This window comes from Moschus berezovskii, chromosome 2 (assembly GCF_049115385.1).
Source record: "Moschus berezovskii isolate FMDL1 chromosome 2, NW_MosBer_1.0, whole genome shotgun sequence".
In the NCBI taxonomy this organism is placed as follows: domain Eukaryota; kingdom Metazoa; phylum Chordata; class Mammalia; order Artiodactyla; family Moschidae; genus Moschus; species Moschus berezovskii.
In genome coordinates, this window is record NC_142461.1 from 134,645,974 (window position 1) to 134,670,961 (window position 24,988).

General features: G+C 46.7%; 1 protein-coding gene across 2 annotated transcripts; it reads right to left on the minus strand.

Annotated features, from left to right (window-relative positions):
- On the minus strand, window positions 1–24,934 carry CYP27C1 (cytochrome P450 family 27 subfamily C member 1). Of its 2 annotated transcripts, none has more exons than XM_055398178.2 (9): window positions 24,567–24,934; window positions 17,151–17,341; window positions 16,205–16,404; window positions 14,698–14,907; window positions 12,998–13,161; window positions 9,201–9,367; window positions 7,807–7,866; window positions 7,077–7,280; window positions 1–2,108 (listed from the first exon to the last, which is right to left on the minus strand). In XM_055398178.2, the coding sequence occupies exons 1-8, from the start codon at window positions 24,846–24,848 to the stop codon at window positions 7,100–7,102; spliced, it is 1,455 nt and encodes a 484-aa protein (XP_055254153.2). In that variant the 5' UTR covers window positions 24,849–24,934; the 3' UTR covers window positions 1–2,108; window positions 7,077–7,099. The 2 variants fall into 2 exon arrangements, with proteins under 2 accessions (XP_055254153.2, XP_055254151.2); XM_055398176.2 differs by having other exon boundaries at window positions 7,788–7,866.
- Between the last annotated feature and the right edge of the window lie 54 nt (window positions 24,935–24,988).

Consider the following 24,988-nt stretch of genomic DNA (forward strand, 5'->3'; position numbering starts at 1 on the left):
GAGAGTTACTTCATGATGATAAATGGAACAGTTCACCAGAAAGATGAAACAATACTCAGATGCACCTAATAAACATGAACTGAAGGTATATTATGCAAAAACTGACAACTCCACAGTTAGAGTGCGAATTTTTAATACCCCATTCTTAATGATGGAGAGGCAAACATGAGGAAGCATACAGATGTTTTCAACAGCACAATAGCAAGCCTGGGATCATAAGACAGACATGGAGCCCTTCATCCAGCAAGCATCACAGAACATTTTCATAAATTAACCCTGTATGAAGCCACAGAGCAAGATTCTACATCATACAGTTGTTGCTTAGTCACTAAATCATGTCCCAACTCTTGCAATCCCATGGACTGTAGCCTGCCAGGCTCCTCTGTTCATGGGATTTCCCGGGCAAGAATACAGATCCCAGTACCATTAAACTAGCACTTTAAATAAAAGGTTTGCAGAACTAGAAGACATGGTGGGGCTCTAAGTGTCTGTCAGGATCTGCTCCCCACCCTAATCCCATTCCACTCAAGGGAGGGTTCAGGGTCCATTCTATACCAGCACTGCCTCTGGTGTGAAAGAATGAGAAAGCCAAGCACAGATATCCACATCTGCAGGTCCTGTCTCCAGTGTGAGCGCAAAGGCCAGAACCCAGCTCTGTGGACAGGAGCGGCGACTGAGGGACAAGGCCTTCCCCTTGGACTGTATCTTTTCCAGTAAGGGTGCAATGGCTGCAAACAGAGCAAACTGCAAACAGTGCATGGCAGGGACCCCACATTCTCCTCCCTAACACCAGACTGGGGGCTACAACCCTCGCCAGACGAGTGCTGGGGCGGGGGGCAGCCTTCTGGAGCCTCTCAGAGGGACCCTGATCCCATCCCCCACTCCGAGTCTGCAGGGTCCAAAGACCAGAGCCTAGCTCACGTCACCTGAAAAAATCCCCACACAGGACTGGACACACAGGGAGGAAACTGCACACACGAGGGTGGGGACAACAGGAAGTTAGGCAGGAGGTTTAGATTCTGGCCAGGAGGAGAATAGGGAGTGTGTTTCTCCCCAGGCCACTCTTGCCTGCTGAGATAGACCGAATGTTGTCTATGCAAAGTGTATCTCTCTAAACAAACCCGCCTCTTACCTATTACTTTGTCTCTCAATGAATTCTTTTTACACTGAGACACAAAGGACCTGAGCCTCAGTAAGTCCAGACCCCAGGTGAGTGATTCTAATTAAAAGACCATTGGTTCAAGCTCCAATCAGATTTACGCTGTGTTCAAGTCCTGGCATGTGGGCTCAAATACCATACGAGTCACTTCCCATAATTATGGTATTACAGAAGCATTCTTTTTAAAATTGATTTTATTATAGTTGATTTACAATGTTAAGTTCTGCTGTACAGCCAAGTGATTCAGTTATACATATATGTACATTCTTTTTCATATTCCTTAACATTATGGCTTATCCCAGGATACTGAATACAGTTTCCTGTACTATACAGCTAATCCTACATTCCCAACTTTTCTCTCCCTCATCCACCCTCCTTGGCAACCACGGGTCTGTTCTACAGAAGCCTCTAATGGTTCCTCTTCAAAATAAGAAGTTGGAATTCTGTCCTAAGATGCAGTCCTGATGCAGTATCAGAGAAGGTATGTTCAAACACTGAATCTGTAAGCATACCAACACTTCCTGGCCCAAATGCAGAGGAGATTATGGGTAAGTCCAAGTGCAAGACACCTTATGAGGCATGAGAATTCAGTGCCACTGGCTTCTCAACAGCTGTTACTCAAAAAACAAACCAAAAAAAAAAGGCAACTCTGGAATGCAAAAGTAATCTTCTCACATTACTTTGCAAAAAGATTTCAAAGTTTCCCAGGACCGAGGAGGCCAGTCTGTTACCAAGATCGCCCGAGAAGGGATTCTTTCCTCCCCTGCCGTCATCCATGGCCCACAAACACCTGCTGTGTGTCGGTCTGGTCGCTGGGTGAAAAACACCAGGCTCAATTTCTGTTAACGAAACGCACGTGGATGGGCTCCCCCGGCATCAGAAGCCCATGGGTTTTTGCATGAACAGTTTTAGTCCAAGGAGACGTTTTGATCTCAAAATGCTGAAGCAACTAAAAAGAGAAAGAGAGAGGGGTTTTAAAATCCAGACAGAAAATCTGCAGTACCTGCACTCTCATCAAAGCTCCAGCTGCAGGAAACCAAGGGAACAAGAGATGTGGGAAACAGCGTCACGTCCCGTTCGGGAGCCTGGCACATCCAATGAGTTGCTGTGAGGTGCATGGAACAAAGGTCTGCAGGCAGAGCTGAAACTGAGTAGGATTTTGTGGGGTTCCTGGGCACAAAGGCCTTCATGTCCCCCATTTCTTGCTTGAAAGAAATAGGCTTCATTAGGCCTCCTTGACCTTCCCTGAGTTCCAAAGAGGGGAATCACCCAGTTACTAATTAGTGAAGGAAGGGGATGCAGAAGCAAGGGGAGGGCAGTCAGAGTCCTGATTCCTCGTCAAGGGATACACAAAACAGTATATTAGAGCTTTTCTGCAGAACTAAGGACCCCACCTAGGTGGAAGCGGGTAAACTCAAGATGAACACAAGATTCCTGGAGCACCGCCCTGTCAACTTACCATCAACCAATCAGAAGAAAGTCATGCACCCTGCAGCCTCACCCCAAATCTTGCCTGTAAAAGTTTCTCTCCCCAAACCATTGACTAGATCAAGGGTTTTGAGCACAAGCCACCCATTCTTCCTGCTTGACTCTGTAATAAACCTTTTACTGCTCCAAAGTCTGATGTTTTGGCTTGTTTGGCCTCACTGTGTGTTGGGCACATGAACTTTGCTTGGTAAGAAAATGTTCAAATAACTTATATTTTATTAGCCAGTTCAAAATTCTAGCGCTATTGGTTCCATTGTCGGTCTAGAAAAAGAAGGAATCAAAGGAGAAAGGAGAAAAGAACAAAGTGAAACTCCCAGGTTTAGATCTGCAGCCACCTCAGTGCTGGGACACACGCAGCTGTCAGGAGGAGGCAGAGCATCCAGACTTCATCCATTACTATCCTTCTTTAAATAGTCTTCATTTGCATCTTTGATTCCATTTCTCACTTCTATGGTTCCAAAGCAGAAGTAGTTCTATCTCTCAGGGTGAAACTGCAAAGTATCTAAATGACCAGCTTTAAAGAGCACCTAGGGAATCCCAGGGAAGAGGGAGCCTGGTGGGCTTCCTTCTATGGGGTCACACAGAGTCGGACATGACTGAAGTGACTTAGCAGCAGCAAAGAGCACCTAAGTATCCATCAGCCTTAAGCACTAGTCTCCCCACAAACTGGCCATGGCCTGATTTTCAAAATCACCTCTAGGCTTAGAGAGAAAAAGTCAATCTCCTCTATGGACCTCTGCCAGAACTGCACCGGCCCCTGGGGGGAGGCAGGGCCTGGCTCACAAGCCCATGGGGACAGTGCAGGGGGCAGACTAGCCACTCTCCCCTCCCCCACTCCAACCACCTAACAGAGCACAGGTGCTGGAGAGCCTTGATCGTCACGTGGGATGCAGACGCCCCCACCCGCTCCACCCCGACTCTCCAGCACTGATGGGCCCTTCAGGTGAGCTGGGGCGGAGGTCAGGCAGGGCACAGGGGTGCAATGAAGACAGACTGAGCTACTCCCTTGTCACTGTTGGAGAGCCGAGCCGCATGACCTGTATCGAGGCCTAGGACGCTCTGGTCCCACCTGTTTCCCATGAAGAGACGGGACCGGATGCCATGAGCTTCGTTTTCTGAATGCTGAGCTTCAACCCAACCTTTGCACTCTCTTCTTTCACTTTCATCAAGAGGCTTTTGAGTTCCTCTTCATTTTCTGCCATAAGGGTGGTGTCATCTGCATATCTGAGGTTATTGATATTTCTCCTAGCAATCTTGATTCCAGCTTGAGCTTCTTCCAGCCCAAAATCACTGCGGATGCTGACTGCAGCTATGAAATTAAAAGACGCTTACTCCTTGGAAGGAAAGTTATGACCAACCTAGTTAGCATATTAAAAAGCAGAGACATTACTTTGCCAACCAAGGTCCGTCTAGTCAAGGCTATGGTTTTTCCCGTGGTCATGTGTGGATGTGAGAGTTGGACTGTGAAGAAAGCTGATCTCTGAAGAATTGATGCTTTTGAACTGTGGTGTTGGAGAAGACTCTTGAGAGTCCCTTGGACCACAAGGAGATCCAACCAGTCCATCAGTCCTGGGTGTTCATTGGAAGGACTGATGCTAAAGCTGAAGCTCCAATACTTTGGCCACCTCATGCGAAGAGTGGACTCAATGGAAAAGACTCTGATGCTGGGAGGGGTTGGGGGCGGGAGGAGAAGGGGACGACAGAGAATGAGATGGCTAGATGGCATCACCGACTCGATGGACATGAGTCTGAGTGAACTCCGTGAGTTGGTGATGGACAGGGAGGCCTGGTGTGCTGTGGTTCATGGGGTCGCAAAGAGTCGGTCACGACTGAGTGACTGAACGGAACTGAACTGAAGAATGCTCTGGCATCGAGATGCCATCACCTGCACGTTGAGCCTCTGACTCTCTGTTCTGACCTCACAGAACTGCTGGCACATCCCCCTGCAGCAGTGGGAGGACGCAATCGCACATCTCACTCTAAGGCCAACACCCCAAGTGGGTTTTCTACCTTTCTGAATGGCAGTGCATGCTCACTGAAAAAGCAAAGCTATGCAGGAGGTATAAAAGCAAAAAACAAGGCCCCCATTCCACTTCAAGACTCCAGCTCCCAAGGAGCAGAGGTGTATCTCCTAAACATTCTCTGTGCGACGTGAATGTCTTGTTCCTGATTTCAAGAAAACATGTTATTATTGCAGCATTAAAACCAATCCATCCCTTCCCACAGGCCACAGGCACAGTCTCTGTTCTGTCGGGATAGACACTATTTGCTGAAAGAAAGTCCTTCCATTGTTGTTGTGCTAAGAGATTTTCTTCATGAATGGGTGTTGAATTTTATCAGTTATTTTGGGAATGGTCATAAAATTTTGTCCTTTAATTTCTCCCATTGTGATAAATTCTATCCTGAGGTGGGCCATCCTTGCATGCCTGAACATACTTGGTTTGGTGAGAGGGCATTTCTGTAAAACAAAAAAGAAAAACTTCTATTTGAAGACTTTTCTTGATTTAAAAATAATCATCTACTGCATTTGTTCAGTTCAGTTCAGTCGCTCAGTCGTGTCTGACTGTTTCCAACCCCATGAATCACAGCACACATTCAGATGCTTATATCTTTTCCTTTTCTCCTTTGCTTTTTGCTTCTCTTCTTTTCACAGCTATTTGTAAGGCCTCTTCAGACAGTCATTTTGCTTTTTTGCATTTCTTTTTCTTGGGGGTGGTCTTGATACCTGTCTCCTGTACAATGTCACGAACCTCTGTCCATAGTTCATCAGGCACTCTGTCTATCAGATCTAGTCCCTTAAATCTATTTCTCACTTCCACTGTATAGTCATAAGGGATTTGACTTCAGTCATACCTGAATGGTCTAGTGGTTTTCCCTACTGTCTTCAATTTAAGTCTGAATTTGGCAATAAGGAGTTCATGATCTGAGCCACAGTCAGCTCCTACTGCATTTGTAGGTGTGTCTTTTTCCTCATTCTTAGTGCTGTTTATCTGTGCCTTTTCTTTTCCTTTGTTCTCTTGGCAATAAGAAATAATGACTTTCCCTCTCTACACTTGCAGTAGAAATGAGAACTCTTGAAGCAAGAACTTCATCAGGTACACGAGTATGTTAAAAGAAGCAAATACAACCCCCGTCACCACCACCAAACACGCCCTTTCTGACCCTCTCCCCAGTCCACCCATCTGGGCCCTTGGCCGGCCTCTTGCCCTTGGCGCCCCCTGTAACTGTCCAGGCCACCAGAGCCAGGAGGCAGTGAGCTCCCTGCCAGCTGTCTGAACGGCTCTCAGCAAGCAATGAACTCTGCCGTCAGAGATGTGCCGGTGGAGCCCACAGCATCGCTGAGGGAGCCAGCGCCTTCCCAGTCCCTGGGAGCAGACACAGACAGCAGCTGTGCAAACCCCAAAGGCTGCCACCCAGCCTCTGTGCACAGACCACCGTCACCCCTCACACACCCAAGGGGCAGGTGTCTGGCCCACTGTGTGGGTGAGGAACAGGTTCAGAGAGCTGCGGGGCAGCCTGCCCACGGCGTCAGAACCACAGACTGGCAGAAGTGGGGCTGCAGTCCGTTTGCCTGGAGCCGCCATCCCCTCTGCACGCACCTGTCTCCACTTTGCCCACGACTGAGCCTGGCTAGTGTCTGTGGGGCTCATGGCGGGAAGAGACACAACTCGGCCCTGCTGAGCTGCAGCCACTCGCATGCCCATAGAGACGGGATGACTGCATGACGGTCCAGCCACCCCTTCCACACCAGCCTCCCCTGGCAGTGGCCCCTCACCTCCCCCAAGCCTGCCTCCCAGCATGCCAACCTCCAAGCATGCCAACCACCCAGAATCCCCGCCAGGCTGGCCAGGCTTCCCCATCCCTTAAGCTCTCTGATGCCATCATCTGCAAAGGTCCCAATCCCTGCGTGTTCTGCCGCGGGCTCTGGGGGCTGGGAGTTGAACAGCATCCACAGCGGTGGAGCTGCCCCCACGCCCAGCACGTGCATTTTCTTAGACCAAGTGCAGCCCACAGGCACTGCCCTCAGAATCACCTGGAACCCACCCCAGACCCGCTAAGTGACTCTCTCTGTGGCCGGGAGCTCCTGGTGACAGGATGACCCACAATGTTTAAGGGCCACTCCTGAACACCTCCCACGCACCCATCTGCAGGGCTCCCATGGGAGCTTCCAATCCCCTCCCACACACACCCACCCCAGTTCTGCCCACGTGACTCCAAGGAGGAAAGAGGCAAGGACAAGGCAGGTGGCCATGTGACCAGAGATGGCTCCTGCGGGAAGGGAGGAGGCATTTTAACACATGAAGAAGATTTAACAGGAAGCTCTTAAAGTTTTCAAAATTCCTTTTTCTTTTTTTCCACCTAAGCCTTGATCCAGCTGAGCCCAGTCACCTAGACCAAGCCCACGGGCCACTGAGCCCCCAAGTCTTACCTGGATCACGAGCAGGTGGATTTCTAACTCTGCAATCCTCCGCCCGATGCAGCTTCGAGCCCCATAGCCGAAGGGAATGGACCCGAAATTGTCAACCCTGCGCAGGTTTCCTTGCCGCAGCCAGCGCTCAGGCCGGAACTCCTTGGCCCGAGGGAAGTTCGCATCCTCATAAGATGTGGCATAGTGGCAGAGGGCCAGCTGGGTCTGTGCAAACCGTAAGAGAAGGAATAAAGAACAGAATCCAGGGAAAGCAGAGCAGAGGCCATAGCCCTGGCTGGACGGACCCTCCAGAGATGCTCTGGGCTGGGACAAGCCATGTAGGGGCGCAAGAGGCCATGTAGACCCAGGACGGTAGGTCCCCCTTCAAAGCACACCCAACCCTGAATGAACTTCAATGCCACCACAAAGAAGGCAATTCAAGCCCTTCAGAAACTCCCCCTGAGGGACCTACTGCTTTCACAGAGCCTCCAGGGGAGGGAGGGTGAAATGGTCATATGAGCTACAGAAATATCTGACTTTGTTTTTGCCAGAGCAATATCACACAGTCCACCTCTCCTTCTCCTAAAGCTCCATCTTCATCCTAAAAATACATGCAGAAGAAAAGGAAATCTACAGATATTCACATAGGAACAAGGACATCCTAAACGTGGAAGCAAATTTCCATTTCAGCCTCCCCAGCTCAGCCAGCCCCACTGTGTCCACCAGACTCACGCCTCTGGGAATCAGATACCCGCCAACAACCAGGTCCTCTTGGGTGACCCGGCCATTCCCCGGCAGCACTGGAAACAGCCTGGAAAGAGCCAACGGGGATCAGAAAGGAGTGATGACTTTCAAAATAGTTTATTAAACATTTAAAAGTCTGGATATAATGCCATTTTCATTTTCTAAAAAATAAATTGGAAAATCTTGCAAGGACCTTTGTGGTCCTCAGAAGGACCCAAAAAAACCTCACACAACATTGTAAAGCAATGGTCCTCCAGTTAAAAATAAAATTTTTTTAAAAGGTCTCACAGTCAAAAAAGATTACAAAACACAAAGCAAAGTTTCTAATGTGCTATTATGCTCCCAAGAGGAATAATTCCCCATTTCTGAAATACATGCATGCATGGGAACTCTTTATCAAGGAATAATTCATAGGACTCAGGGTTCCAGGAAATAAATTCCGAGACATATACTTCAATTTTCAGACTCTCTGAAAGGTGACCTATGAAAATTGAATATAAATAATTTTAATTGACAAATACCAGTTAATACACAACTGGCTTTTTTTTTTTTAAGATTAAATAGCATGCTGAAGATTGAGGATGCAATACAACTTGAAACATCAGTATCAATTCAGGTTTAAGAGAATTATTTTAGTGAGTATTTTGTGAATAACCTTTGCTCCTTGTCATGGCATTCCCTCCATAGAGGAAGTCAGGATCCTGACCCTCTCAGGAGGAAGAACCTTCACTGGCACCTAATCCCACCTCCTCCCAGCCAAGGCTGCCCAAGATCACTTATATCCCTCACACTCTGGCCTTCCCCAGGTCGGTAAAGCCCTGTCAGGGAGCAGATGAGCCTCACTACTTGGTGTCTCCAACCCAACTCAGAGAGTCACACAAGACCACAGGATCTTGGAAACACACGTGGTAACTGGCCAAACACCCCAGTACATTCTTCTGACGATCCCTCTGGTTCTGCTTTATCCTTCAAGGAGCACACTGGGAAACGAATGTCCAAAGTGAGTGCAAAGTTTGAGCGTGGCTCTAGAGATCTTCACGGAACTTCCCTTGTCCAGTGATTAACGTTTCACACAACCAATGCAGGGCACACGCTCAGTTCCTGGCGGGGGACCTCCACCTCACATGCTATGTGGGGTGGCCACAAAAAAAAGAGTAATAAAGGTTTTAATGAAGAAAAGAATATTTCCAACTCTAAAACAGGACATCTTTCTCCTGCTCTGAAGAGAGCAGAGAGGAAATAAAATGGTCATGAGTCCCTCCTTCCTACACGTTTCAGCCACCAAGGGTCACTGGAGCGTTGGTTTAGGACCCGGTTTTTAAGTCAAAGGCACAATCATCATGATGAAAAATCAGACTTAATGGACATGGTTTTTGACATAAATTTCGGTGGGCCTCTTACCTCAAGGTTTCCTTAAGCAGAGCTCGGACCAGCGGGACTTTGGGGACATCCGCGGCTGTAGGAACGTGCCTTTTCCCCAGATTCCTCACAATCTCTCGGTACAGGGCCTGCTGCACGTCTGGGTGCCTTGCGAGGAGATGCACTGCCCAGGACAACGTGAACGACGTCTAAGAAAGAAGCCGGCAGACACGGGCGCGTGTCGTGAGTGAAGCCAAGGATGTCCGCAGCAGGAGACACTGGGCGTGAGGTCGCAGGAGAGTAAGTGCAGGTGAAACTCTGTCAGGGCATTGCATGTCGCACCCAAACAGGAGACGATCCCCCTAACTCCTCCAGATGTCTTGGGAAAGTAGTATCAGCTATGGGATCCAAGTGCTTTCTTCAATAAAGAGCTACAGGAAACATTATTTTAGAACTTTTTAAAAATCACTGAAGATTGGGAATTCCCTGGCAGTCCAGTTAGGACTCAGTGCTTTTCCTGCCGAGGGCCTGGGTTCAATCCCTGGTCAGGGAACTGAGATCCTGCAAGTCACATGACGTGGCCAAAAATAAAAAATAATATTAAAAAATGATTGAAGAGCAATTCTCCTCCTCTTCACTGGAGTCTGTGAGCCCACAGGAATGCTGGTTAAGCCTGGAGGTTGTGCCTAGAACTTTCTGCAACCTTCTTTACAAGGGTCACTTGGGTTTTGCTAGGAAGGGCCTGAGGCTGCCCGTCAAGCTGAGAACGGCGTGCCTCAGGCCCGTGGCTGGGCTAGGCCTGCTCTGGTCACCCTAATCTAGAGGAGATGTGGGAGTCAGGGAGTAGGGGTGGGGAGGGGGCAGCCACGGGTCTATTAATGGTCCGTTCATTGTCCCCGTGTGCTTATCAAGCAAACTACCATACGAGGATTGGCGGCATTTGCATGAAGCAGTGTCAGTGTCTCTACCACTTCTTAGATTGGAGACTGAATTTCTGGTTATTGAGAATAATTCTATTCTATATCCTAGGTTCCAAGATTTTCACTAACATCAAAACTATTATCTACGTGGCTATATTTCACTTGCTTGTAAACAAGGACATTCCACAGTAAAGATCCCTTTCTTTCAACAAAAAAGACTAACTTAAGTAAGTTATTGACATTATTTCCCTCCAATAGATATTACGGATTTTTAGAGGATATAGTCCATAAGTGTTTATAGGACAAGCTCTACTGTAATACATAATATAATGTGCAAGTTCCTCTTATAAATGCTAAGGAAATAAATTAGATGCTTCCTATCAAGAGAACAGAAAATTTCTATTAAAATCACAGTTTCATGGAAAAACCAAATGTGGTATAGCCATACAATGGAATGCTGCTGCTGCTGGTAAGTCTCTTCAGTCGTGTCCGACTCTGTGCGACCCCATAGACGGCAGCCCACCAGGCTCCCCTGTCCCTGGGATTCTCCAGGCAAGAACACTGGAGTGGGTTGCCATTTCCTTCTCCAATGCAAGAAAATGAAGTGAAAGTGAAGTCGCTCAGTCGGGTCCGACCCGACTCAGAGACCCCGTGGATTGCAGCCTACTCCATCCATGGGATTTTCCAGGCAAGAGTACTCGAGTGGATTGCCATTGCCTTCTCCATACAGCGGAATACTATTCAATAATTGTTGCTGTTTAGTCAGTCATACCTGACTCTCTGCAAGCCCATGGACTGCAGCATGCTAGGTGTCCCTGTCCCTCACTATCTCCTGGAGCTTGCTCAGACTCAGGTCCATTGAATCAGTGATGCCAACTACTCAATAATAATAAAAAAAAATAAATATCTTTATAGGCAACAACATGCATGAATCTCAAAAATCATTTCACTGTGTGAAGGAAGCCAGACACAAAATACATACCATATGATTCCATTTACATACATTTCCAGAAAAATGCAAACTGATGTACAGGGTCTGCTGTTGCCAGGGGTGGGGGTATGGGAGGGATGGACTGAAATGAGGGTGAAGGACTTGCGGAGACGATAAAAATGTCCAGGATCCTGATTGTGGTGTTGGTTTAAAAAATGATAGCATTTGTACTCATACTGTATCTGTCAACACTCTGTAGTGAATTGTACCACTTAAATGGACAGTTTGTTGTGCACAAATTGTGCTACAACAAAGTCAACTTTTTAAAATAACATTGTTTTTTCAAATGACCATAACGTTGCAAGTTTTGTCTCCGGAAGTTTCCTTCAGGTAGGAAAGGGTCCTTTCTGCACCCCCACCTCCATCACGGGGTAATACTCTTAGTTACCATGAGGGGGCAAGAGTGCCACACATCTGAATCAGCTCAGGGCTGGGCTGTGCATTCCAACATTCATTCCCCACTCAGAGCCACACAGGCACACCCACACCGTTAATTAGAATTCATTGCTGGAGCTGACTGCATTGATTAGTTTGCATTTTGTATATATACACTTTTTTTTATTGTTGAAGATGATCCATAAGAGTAATGAATTTATGTGAAGTGTTTCTGCTTTTACTTAAGTGACATCATGTCACTAAAAATGTCAACCATAGGTTTTTTTCTCCCTCTAAAAGGGAGATTCATGCTTTTCTCAAGTCCAGGAAGCACTCGTGTGAAGGAAAAACCGTGAGGTAGGTTTTGCTGTTTCATCTTTCCACCCGTTAATCAAAGACAATAACACCCACTTCAGAAGATTCTGTGAGAACAGAAGGATACTTACAGACACGCACAGTCACCACATTTACTGCTTAATCTGAATTATTTCACGCAACTGACTTTGCCTCCACATTACTGAAAGCCTGGCCCTCCCTTTTCCTACTTCAGCACTTTCTTTTTCAACATCCCTGTAGCACCCCACCGCAGTCACGGAGCCCGTGGTACCCATACAGTGTGCAGGCTCCACTCTTCCTCCAAGCCCAGGGACCGCTCAGAGATGCACCTGCGCGGGACAGCGGGCGGGGCCAGTGCTGCTTTTACTGACGTGAACACAGGGTGCTCGCTTTTCTGCACCTTCATTTCTCACTTAGCCACAGGGTACAGAATTCCCTCCAAATCAGTGGTCAGCGCTTTGTTTCATCCTGATGTTGAGCTCTCCTCTGTCATAGTATATTATCCATCTGCTACACTGATTGAATCTATTCACCCAAATTTTATTTTAAATTGATACAAACACATATTAAAGCAAACTGCTTATTATACATTTCTTTCCCTACACTTCCTTTAGCAGGTTTTGAAGTTATGCTGGCCTTATCAAATGAACTGGGGAGTTTTCCATAACCCAGAATATTTTAAGTGATAAATAAGAGGACTTTTCTGTCTGTGCCCTCTGCATTTCTGATATTATGAAACAATGGAGAAATGTTTGCAGATCAGGATGTTAAAGTTAAAGCGTATTATTTAGCACAGGAACTCTAGTTAATGCTCTCTGGTTCCCTGAATGGGAAGGCAACCCAAGGAAGCGGGGATGGACCTATACACACGGCTGACTCACTTTGCTGCACGACAGAAACTACACAACGCTGTAAAGCAACTGTACTCCAATAGAAGTCATAAAAGTTTATAAAATACTGTTACTCTGTGTGCATGATAGTGGAACTGGGAATTTACAGAACTCACTGTGCACCTTAGTTTTACATTTTACATATATTTAAGAAAAGAGAAAAAGTGGAGTTTTCTTCTGGAGACGCACAGCAGCGAAGCAGACGTTCAGCCAGTATAAACATGCACAGTCCTCTTAAAGTATCTGCTAGCCGTCGGATTTCTTAGAAAGGTCCTAGACACTAACCATTTTGCATCTGTTGAGAAAGAAGGAACCGTGAGAGCTCACCGTGTCCACACCGGCCAGCAGCATCTCAGTCACGTTGGCGTAGATTTCCTCCAGCGTCAGTTCCTGGCTGAGGAAGAGGCAGGTGAGCAGCCCGCCTCGCACTCTCTGCCCTCTTTCCATCCGGCACCGTATGTCCCTCAGCTTGTTGTCAACGTGAATTTGGCCTGTTTGAAAACAGTGTTTCTTTTGAAAGAAGTTTGGTTAAGAATCACCTCTTCAAGTGATACAAATGAACTTATTTACAAAACAGACTCATAGGACTTACAGTGGGGGAGGGCGACTAGGGCAAGATGGGAGGATAGGACAGTTAGGGAGTTGGGGATGGACATGTACACAGTACTGCATTTAAAATGGACAACCAACAAGGACTTCTTGTCTAGCACATGGAACGCTGCTCAATACCGTGTGGCAGCCTGGAAGGGAGCGGGGTTTGGGGGAGAATGGATTCATGTTCTGTGGGTGGCTGAGTGCCTTTGCTGTCCACGTGAAACTGACACAGTGCTGCTAATCAGCTATACTCCAATACAAAATAAAAAGAAAAAAAAAAAAAGAATCTCCTCTTCAGTCTCAATTCCCTCTCCATCCCTCCAATAACTTCTCTCAATGTTTGGCAGGTTCAGTGGCTAGACAAGCCCCCGCTGGTTACTGCCAACCTTGGAACTTCATCCATATGCTTGTTTGTATAAACGAATAACGGTTGGGAACTCCCTTCTATTTGCAAGGTGGGATGCTGCTGGTTCATGAATTGTTGAATAAACCCAACTAGGTACTTACATATACTCCAAAGAAAGAAAGATAAATATCTCTTCTTTTTGTAAAATAATTTATAAAGTATTTGCAAATGTTCCTTTTTCTAATGTAATAGCCAAAAAAACTGTGGAGTAACAAGAATATAGATCCTTTTTTCCCCACTATTCTCCAGAAGGGAGAATGAATGAGGGAAAGGGCCGAATTACTGCAGAAAGATGCTAGCATATTATATATATCAGAACTTACATATGCAAATGGGGGAATCCCCTAGCAGCCCAATGGTTAGGACTCCAAGCTTTCACTGCAGGGGATGAAGTTCGATCCCTGGTCAGAGAACTAAGATCCCCACAAGCAGCACAGTGTGGCCAAAAAAAAAAAGAAATCAGATGAATGCTGACCTCCAAGACACTTCTTTCAAAGTTAATATTGTTCTAAAAACATTGGTCTAGACAGCTTGGAAATCTTGCACTTTGAAAGTTCTTTTATACTAAAATTTTTAACCATATCAGAAAACTAATCTTACTTTGTTCATCTCAACTTGGGTTGGAACAAAATGGTTTCTCCCAGCTTGTCTTCACCCAGGAAGCAACAAATGAATTTATCTGTGTCCAAAAAAGCCGCTATTGAGAATGTTTCAATGATTTAAGCTATGACAGAATGATTGGACTAAAGATATCATCTCCATAGACAACACTTACTTGCACCTATCCCTGTAAGCATGTTTGTTAAAATTAAGAGTTTAAAAATGAGAAATTGATCACATTACTTGTGGTCACAACCCACACGCTTTTTGCTCCTTCAGGAAACCAGGCTAAAAGTTCTTGAGTCCAAACAGCACATGACTTCACCAGGGCATCCCCTGCAGTGATCCCACCATCTGTGTGAGTGTGAGGTAGCAGGGAGGTCAGGCCCACCCGGCTCTACAGCAGGTGCCCCCACTCTTCTCTTACTGAATTTGAAGAGTCCATCCCAGGACCTGCAGAACTGCTGCCAGGGTTTGGGGATGAGTGGGCGGAGCCACCTAGGGATGGCGCCGGCATACATGGAGGTCTTGAACGAGCAGAACATGAGCGCCAGGGCCTCGATGTAGTCCACCGTCGACTGCGGGACGCTGTTTTCCAGGCAGCCCAGACGACTTTCATAAAGAATGGTGGCCACTCCTGCATAGGGGAGAAGGTACAGCTTTTCCTCTGCCAGATCACCCACAGAATCAACACGAGACACCTGGCCATTAAAGTCACTCCCAAAGGCGTCCAAGTGCCTAGCCCTGAGGTTTTCCTCTGTCAGGTTCTGATCCTCAGGACGTTGTGCGTTCGGTGGTGACTGACCCTCGGCCTCACCACGCCCTCAGTTCAGCAATCTGTTCAAGACCCACAAAGCAAAGTTCCCAACCTTTCAGCCGGTTGCTCAAGTTTGGGGAGTTAAAAGGTGGCTCTTCCTGGCCACACATCAGGGAGCCCCAGACCCGAGATTTAAGGGGGCAGAGGAAAGGGCCGCCAAGAACCAGGGAAGAGCAGGATTTCTCAGTGTATTTACAACTCACTTCTCTGTGACTTTGTGACTATTTTTAGAGAACATTACTGCCAGAACTTTAAAAAGTTAACTTAAAAATTAAATTTGAAGCAAGCTAAACTCATTTTTTTAAATGGGAAACCTGGACTTCCTTGGTGGTCCAGTGGGTAAGACTCTGCACTCTCAAGGCAAGGGACATGGGTTCAATCCTTAGCCTTCGAATAAATAGAAAAAGTGGGAAAGCTAATAGAATTCTCAAAAAACTCAGGCTCAGAAAAAATGTTTGGTATGCGACCTTTTTTTTTAAGTAAAAAAAAGACTCACCTGTATTTCTTTGTACATAAGTAGAATATCCCTTGAAGAAACTGGTGACCTAGCCGGGTCAGGAGAGAAGGAAACTTTTCCATGAGTACCTTTTGGGTTTGGCTTTTGAACCATGGGAATGTACTACCCATCTAACAAGGATTTTAGAAGCTAGAATGACTGTAGTACACACCCTCTCAATTTCTGCTGCATTTTTTAAGTTTGGGATGCCAGATACTAGCTGCAGCATGTGGGATCTAACATCCTGCCTAGGGATCAAACAGGGTCTCCCTGCATTAGGAGCGCAGAGTCTTACCCACTGGGCCACCAGGGAATTCCCTCTGTTGCTTTTTAAATTGTGCTGAAACAAAATGTGTATAATTAGGAGCATGGTTCCTGAGTTAGAGAGGCCTGAATTTGAAACAAAGTTTCTGCCATTAAAAATGGACAGTAGCTTTTTCAGTTTCCCCATTTGTAAAAGCAGTGTTGGTCAATCTGGTTCCGTTAGCGCTGTGAGGATTACACAGACACACATATGGGGCTTAGCACATTGTTTGGGGTGCGGGAAATGCTCAATGATAACAAACACATTTTGGCAAACGTCCATTCTTCCATCTTTGCCACCACCTGACTTCACTTCACCTTCCATTGAGTATTTGAAGAAAAGGTCATTGATGTTGGTCACTGTCTCTCCATCTTCTACCTGGCTCTTGAGGAAGTAGATTCTTTTAATTAAATCAGCAATAACTTGGTTGATTTCTCCTGCAAAAATGGCTACATCTTTCGGTTTCAGAATTCTTTGTCGCAACACACTTCTCATCTTGAGCCACTGTTCACCCTCCCTAGAATAAAGTGAATTCCAAATAATCTTACTTATATCAATATTCTGGGAAGGAATTCAGAATATCTCTGCAAAAGTTTCCTAGCAGTAGTCAACAAGATCTGCCAATGCAAATGGAATGACGATAGGATAGACACCGCAAAGAGAGGGGAGTGATGGTATTACTCCCCGGCTCATGTACAAGGACATACACATAAGGACAAACAGTCAGGAATAGAATCTCTAAACTAATGGGAATTGGACCAGGGGATCGGCAGATGCTGTGCTCTCCTCCCTGCTTGAGGCTGTGCCAATTCACTCTTGGAAGACACAAAGGTGTATAGAAACAAAGTAATAACCATAGCGGTTCTGAGACAGGAATATCACAAGGCAATAAATGCTGAAGTTCCGAGACCCTCCTGGAGGTCTCCTACAGTAGCTCACCACCCTCACCCCTGTCCACAGACGGGCTCTGTGAGCTTCAGCCACCTTGGTGGTCATCACGTGGACACCTAAAGCCATGAAGTGATGCTTGAGAAACAGTTTCTCTCCATCACTCGATCAGTGGGACCTCCACCTGTCCCTGCCATCAAGCCTCTTCCCAGAGGATTTCAGGAGACCACACAAGAGGCTCTTTTGAGATTGTTCCCCTGGGAGTTCTGTGCTTTATTAATAGCTGGTTTTAGGAGCTCAGTAATGCGGGGGTGGGGGGGAGTCTCCCTGGGCTCCCCGCTCCTGCCGAGGCTCAGCCTGGCCCCACATACTCACGCGGAGATAAGGCCAGCGGCTCTGCCCCGCAAGTCTCGGTACTCCCGCCAGGACCCCATGTTGGCTCTCTGGGGCGAAACGCCCTCCGCGCGGAGCACCTGAGCCACCAGGTCTCGGTCTGCAACAGACACTACAAACTGAGGACCAAAGTGAGACTTGAAGATCTTTCCATAGTCCCGTGTGTGCTTCTGCTGCAATACCAAGGAGAAACCAAACAAGTAAAAAAAAGGCACAGATATGATACGCCTTCAATACAGACAGTCCTGGGTGTCAGCGGAGCAGAACACTGGGGCAGGGGGAGGCTCTACACCCCACAGAACTGATCAGAGTGGCCACTTTACTTGTGCTTATCAAGGGGGAAGGGGTGGGGAGGGAAAGACTGGGAGATTGGGGGTGACGTACACACACTATTAAATATAAAATAGATAACTAATAAGGACCTGTTGTATAGCACAGGGAACCCTACTCAGTCACTGCTCTGTAATGACCTGTGAGGGAAAAGAATCTGAAAAAGAGTGGGTAACAATATATGTCTGACTAAGTCACTTTGCTGCACACTTGAGCCTAACACAGCACTGTAATTCAACTCTACACCACTAAAAATAGAAGGCTGCTTGAAATACTCCTGAGACAAGCATATTTCACGTCATTAATCATATTCACGGAAGTTTTCTTAATTCTTTAAAGATGTGTGTTTAAAAATACCTTAAGTGTGTGAAGCAACAAGACACGAATGGGGCTGTAGATGAACTAACTTCAGGGTCTAAACTGTCCTGGTCAAACGGGCTCTGCCGGCTCCTTTCCCTTAGGCCCTCAGCAGCCCACCCAGCCTGCCCCCTCGAAGAAAGCTCCCTGTGGGCAGAGTGTAATGAACCTGTGAAAACACCTACAGCAAGAAAAGGAAAGAAAAGGCACCCAGATTAGAAAGGGAAAAATAAAGCTATCACTATTCACTGATGCCATGATCTCACATATAGAAAATTCTAAGATACCTGCTAAAAAAAAAATCAGAACTAATAAATATGTTCAGTAATCTTACAGAATATACAAGAATTGATCTTCTATAAGATCAATATACAAAAATAAAATTGTATTTCCATACACTAGCAATGAACAACCCAAAAATAAAAATTAAGAAAACAATTCCATTTGCAATAACATCATAAAGAATAAAACATTTGGGAACACAGTTAATAAAAGAAATGCAAAACTTACACTCTGAAAACTACAAAAATTGTTGAAAGAAATTAAAGAAAACATACATAAATGGAAAGATGATCCATGTTAAAAGAAAGAAAAACAATATTATTAAGATGGTAATACCTCTCAAACCAATCCATAAATTCAGCGTAATGCCTATCAGAATTCCAGCCACTCAGAACAGCAAACACAATCTTTTTTAAAAAAGCAAAGTTGAAGGCCTAACATTTCCCTGTTTCAAAGGTTACTATGAAAGTAATGAAGACAGTGTTAACCTGGCATAGGATGGACATCTAAATCATTGGAATAATTGATAGCTCAGAAATAAACCCATACATCTATGGTCAATTGATTTTCAACACGGGTGTGAAGACAATTAAATGTGGAAGAATAGACTCTTTAACAAATGATGCTGGGGAAATTGGACAGCGACAAACGAAAAATAGGGTGTACACTAGTCTCACACCACATACAAAAACTACCTCAAAATGGACCAAAGACCAAAACATCAGCGCCAAACCCACAAGACTCTAAGAGGAAAACACAGCGATAAATATTCATGACCTAAGATTTGGCAATAGTGTCTTAAGATACGATACCAAAAGCATGAGCAACAAAAGAAAAAATAGCTGTTTGGACATCATCACAATTTTTAAATGTTTCACTACCAAGAAAGTGAAAGACAATCCCTAGAATGGGGAAAATATTTGCAAAGTACATATAGATAAGAGATTTATGTCTAGAATATATAATAAACTATTACAACCCAACAGAGAAGAAAACAAATAACTCAGTTAAAAAACTGGGCAATTATTTGAATGAACACTTTTCTAAAGAAGGTCTCAAAATGTCTAATAATCACATGGAAGAAGCTCAACATCATTAGTCACTAGGGACATGCAAATCAAAACCACAATGAGATATCACTTGGCAAGCACTAGTATGCTTATAATCAAAGGACAAGTAATAATAAATATTAGCAAGAATGTGAAGAAATCAAAACCTTCTTGTACTGCTGATGGAAAGTAAAATAATTCAACTACTTTAGAACAGTCTATACGGAGTTACTATTTGACACAGCAATTTCACTCCAAGAAATAGACCCCAAAGAAATGAAAACATGTGTCTGCACAAAAACTTACACTGAATATTCCCAGCAGCATTATTTGTAATGGTCAAAAGGTGGGAACAATCCAAATGTCTATCAGCTGATGAATGAATAAGCAAAATGTGGTCTGTCCATACACTGGAATATTATGTACCCATAAACAGGAATGAGGTACTGATACATATTACAACACGGGTGAACCTTGAAGACATGATGCTCAGTGAAAGCAGCTAAACACAAAAGACCACATATTACATGACTCCATTTATATAAAATGTCCAGAATAGGCTAATCTATAAAGATAGCGAGTAAATCATCAGTAGTTGCTTAAGGCTGGGGGAAATGGAGGGTTGGTGAGTAATACCTAAAGAATACTATATTGTATTCTTTAGGGTTTCTTTTCAAGGTTATGAAAACTTTCTGTGTTTGTTTGTGGTGATGGTTGTATACTTCAAGTGAGAGAACTGTATGATACGTGAATTATATCTCAATAAAGCTGTTACCAAAAAAAAAGAATCACAATAAATGTAAATGAGTTAATCTGTCCAGTTAAATACCTAAGGAAGGAAGGAGAAAGGATGAAAGATAAGTACCCTCAAGCACGCTCGGCATGACAAAGGCAGGGCTGAGCATGGCAGAAATGACTACACTTCTCTTTGTGCCAACATTTCTTGTCATCCCAATTCTCAACCACGGAAATGGCAGGCCGGAGAGTGTCATCTCTCCGCTCTTCTGCTCTCAGGTAGAAGCTGTTTGCTTCTTTATGGACCTGGTTGAAGTCCCGCCGCCTGGAGATGAAGACACTCAGACTCAACTGGGATGTGTCAGGTGCCAAAGGATCGCTCGGCCTAACAGGTGACCCCAGAAGGGCGTTTCTCCAGGTCTCTGATAGGATAGCTGTTGTAGGAAGTGCTGGGAGAGGGGCCATTCGTCAGGGAAATCCAGCTAGTGAATGGGCACAGTCAGACAAGGGAGCAACTGACCAAGGGGCAGAAAGAACTAGATGAAGGACACAAGCTTATGGCCCTGTTAGTGGTGGGCCATGGAATGATACAGACAGCCACACTCAGTTTGTTTAGCCAGCTGGAGCACAAACTCTGGAGTTGGCATCTCAGGTCACAGATGGGTAACCTTGGGAAGTTAGGTTCCACTGTGCCTCAGTTTCCTCATCTGCAAAATGGAGAAATAATAGAAATTACCTCCCGGAGAGGACTTGGAACTGTGCCCGGGCAACCATGAAAAGAATTCTAGAAGTGTTCATTCTTCTTATGTACTGGTTATTATCACAGCTTAAAAGCCCTTCCACAGCCCTGGTCTCACGGCCTCACAATAACCCATGAGATGGATGATGAATGCTAAACGTCTGCACAGAGGCAGAAACCGCAGTCCAGGGAGAATAACTGACTGGCCAAGACTCCACAGGTGTTTGCAGATCGCTGGTACGGAACTAAGGACCCTCCCACTCTGTCACACCAGGCACCCTGCTCACTGTCTGCTCTGCCACTAACTAGCTGTGTGACAGTGGCCAAGTCACTCACCCGAGACTTTGAGTGTCTGCCCCATGTGAAGAGAAAGACCTGGGCCCTGTAGATGGGTGCTCTGACCCCTGTGAGCTGCATTCTGTGATTACAAGTCAAGTGAAAGGAAAGTAGGGCTGAGATGACAGAGTAATTCTCTTCCTCCTTAGAAGGGCAGTAGGGGTGATCTGGAGAGCACTGTGGAAGGGTTACACTAGACCTTATCCAGTCTAGAGCAAGCTGTATTAAACATGTCAACAAATAATCAATAATGCTTTTCCCATATTTGAAAACTATCAAATCAAATCCCTTATGATTATACAGTGGAAGTGAGAAATAGATTTAAGGGACTAGATCTGATGGATAGAGTGCCTGATGAACTATGGACGGAGGTTCGTGACATTGTACAGGAGACAGGCACCAAGACCATCCCCATGGAAAAGAAATGCAAAAAAGCAAAATGGCTGTCTGAGGAGGCCTTACAAATAGCTGTGAAAAGAAGAGAAGTGAAAAGCAAAGGAGAAAAGGAAAGATATAAGCATCTGAATGCAGAGTTCCAAAGAATAGCAAGGAGAGATAAGAAAGCCTCCTCAGTGATCAATGCAAAGAAATAGAGGAAAACAACAGAATAGGAAAAACAAGAGATCTCTTCAAGAAACTTAGAGATTCCAAGGGAACATTTCATGCAAAGATGGGCTCGATAAAGGACAGAAATGGTATGGACCTAACAGAAGCAGAAGATATTAAGAAGAGGTGGCAAGAATACACAGAAGAACTGTACAAAAAGATCTTCACGACCAAGATAATCACGATGGCGTGATCACTGACCTATAGCCAGACATGTTGGAATGTGAAGTCAAGTGGGCCTTAGAAAGCATCACTACGAACAAAGCTAGTGGAAGTGATGGAATTCCAGTTGAGCTATTTCAAATCCTGAAGGATGATGCTGTGAAAGTGCTGCACTCAATATGCCAGCAAATTTGGAAAACTCAGCAGTGGCCACAGGACTGAAAAAGGTCAGTCTTCATCCCAATCCCAAAGAAAGGCAATGCCAAAGAATGCTCAAACTACCGCACAATTGCACTCATCTCACATGCTAGTAAAGTCATGCTCAAAATTCTCCCAGCCAGGCTTCAGCAATATGTGAACCGTGAACTCCCAGATGTTTAAGCAGGTTTTAGAAAAGGCAGAGGCACCAGAGATCAAATTGCCAACATCCGCTGGATCATGGAGAAAGCAAGAGAGTTCCAGAAAAACATCTATTTCTACTTCATTGACTATGCCAAAGCCTTTGACTGTGTGGATCACAATAAACTGTGGAACATTCTGAAAGAGATGGGAATCCCAGACCACCTGACCTGCCTCTTGAGAAACCTGTATGCAGGTCAGGAAGCAACAGTCAGAACTGTACATGGAACAACAGACTGGTTCCAAATAGGAAAAGGAGTACGTCAAGGTTGTATATTGTCATCTTGCTTATTTAACTTATATGCAGAGTACATCATGAGGAATGCTGGGCTGGAAGAAGCACAAGCTGGAATCAAGATTGCTGGGAGAAATATCAATAACCTCAGATATTCAGATGACATCACCCTCATGGCAGAAAGTGAAGAGGAACTCAAAGGCCTCTTGATGAAAGTGAAAGAGGAGAGTGAAAAGGTTGGCTTGAAGCTCAACATTCAGAAAACTAAGATCATGGCATCTGGTCCCATCACTTCATGGGAAATAGATAGAAAAACAGTGGAAACAGTGTCAGACTTTATTTTTTTGGGCTCCAAAATCACTGCAGATGCTGATTGCAGCCATGAAATTAAAAGATGCTTACTCCTTGGAAGGAAAGTTATGACCAACCTTGATAGTATATTAAAAAGCAGAGACATTACTTTGCCAACAAAGGTCTGTCTAGTCAAGGCTATGGTTTTTTCTGTGGTCATGTATGGATGTGAGAGTTGGACTGTGAAGAAAGCTGATCGCCGAAGAATTGATGCTTTTGAACTGTGGTGTTGGAGAAGACTCTTGACAGTCCCTTGGACTGCAAGGAGATCCAACCAGTCCATTGTAAAGGAGATCAATCCTGGCTGTTCATTGGAAGGACTGATGCTTAAGCTGAAACTCCAATACTTTGGCCACCTCATGCGACGAGTTGACTCACTGGAAAAAACTCTGATGCTGGGAAAGGTTGGGGGCGGGAGGAGAAGGGGACGACAGAGAATGAGATGGCTGGATGGCATCACCGACTCGATGGACATGAGTTTGAGTGAACTCCGTGAGTTGGGATGGACAGGGAGGCCTGGTGTGCTGCGATTCATGGGGTCGCGGAGAGTCGGACACGACTGAGTGACTGAACTGAACTGAACTGATCCTGATATCTTATGTTGAGATTCCACATGGAAAAGAGAGGAAATCATTTTTGACCCCTAGAAACATGTCTGGGAAGAAATTGTTTAGGGCTCGTGTGGCAGATGGCAAGATGGGGGCCAACTGGAATTTTAGTCAAATTAAAATTGCTCCCCTTGCTCCACAGTCTTTTTCTATCAATGAAATTTCTGGTCCTCCAGCGGTAGCCCTGGCCTCCGCACCATCTGGTAGGTTAACGGTTGAGGGAATGGATGAATGACCAAAACCCAGGTGGATGGTTACAAAGATTTCCTGAGAAGTTTCTGAAGCTTGAACGGTAAGTTTTGGACAAAAGGAAGGGGGTAGTGGGGGTAGAGGGTGCTCTCAGAAGAGGTCAAAAGGCCCAGGTCCCAGAAGTGAAGCCGGTGCTGAGGTGGCAGCCCCGAGAAGACGCCGGGGGCAGAGTGGGCAGCAGCTGCCGCGGCAAGTGGGAGAGACCGGATCTGCCGGCCTTAAACGTGAGGCTCACCTCGCCATTAAGGGTCTGAGGTGGGCATGGGAAGGGCAAAACTCGGTCAACGTGAGCCACCGTAGAATGAGCGGGCTCCCCTCCACTCCGACAGGCTTGTTGGACCGGTTGGGTTCTTCCTAAGGCCCTGCCCAGCCCTGGCTTGACGCCGAGATTCAGGAACCTTCGTCTGTCTTCTCATCACTTAGAGGTTACATAACCAGGAGCCTCCGAACCCCCGCTATTTGGGGGATTTTTTCAATTGTAAAACACCAAAAAGACGCATATGCAACAAGTCCTCGGCCGCGAAAAGACCCACCGGGCTCCTCGCCCACCCCGTGGAGAGGCGGTCCTCTTGGCCTGCCCGGGGACCGTCGCGGACGGCCCGGCGGCTGCCCGCTCCCGCTCGGCGCCGCAGCCCGCGCGCGGGGGCCGCCGGAGCGCACGGCGCGCGGGCCCAGGCTCCCGGGCGCCCCCGGCTGCCGACCCGTCCCGGGCGCCGCTCCTCGGGGCACGCGGAGCCCCTCCCGGCGCGCCCCGGGGAGCCCTTCCCGGCGGCTCCTCCTCGGCCGGCCCTGCTGCACGCCCTCCCCAGGTCGCCTCCCCGGCGCGCTCCCCGCACGCTCTCCCGCGGTTCCCCTTCCGCAGCTCCGCGGGCTTCCCCCGCGGGCGGCTTCCCCGGGATCCTCTTCCCGGCGCTCGCTCCCGGGCGCCCTCCGCCGCAGAGAGGCCCCGCGCGCCGCTACCTGGATCTCGTGGATGCGGCCGAAGCCGTCCTTCCCGAAGAACTCCACCAGGTTGGCGAGGGTCCGGGGCCCCGGCATGGCGGCGAGGCTTCGGGGCGCCCCTGCCCGGCCCCCGGCCTGCGACGCCCCCGGCCGCCGCGCTCCTTTGTCCTCGGCCCGCGCCCTCGCCGGGAGCCCGGAGCCCGCGGGCCGGGGCTGCCCAGCGTCCCGGGCGCCCAGAAGCCCGCTCCGCCCGGCCGCCGGGCTCGGACGGGCTTTCAGGATCCGCTCCAGCAGAGCCATCGCGATCCCGTGCGCTGGTCGGTTTGAGCAGTTTTCCTGTTTCGAGGGCTGCTCTTTGAGCTTACTCTCTGCTCCGTTTTAACTTGTTCGAGCAGCGCTCCTTCGAAGTACTACGGCCTGGGCATCAGTTGACACAGACT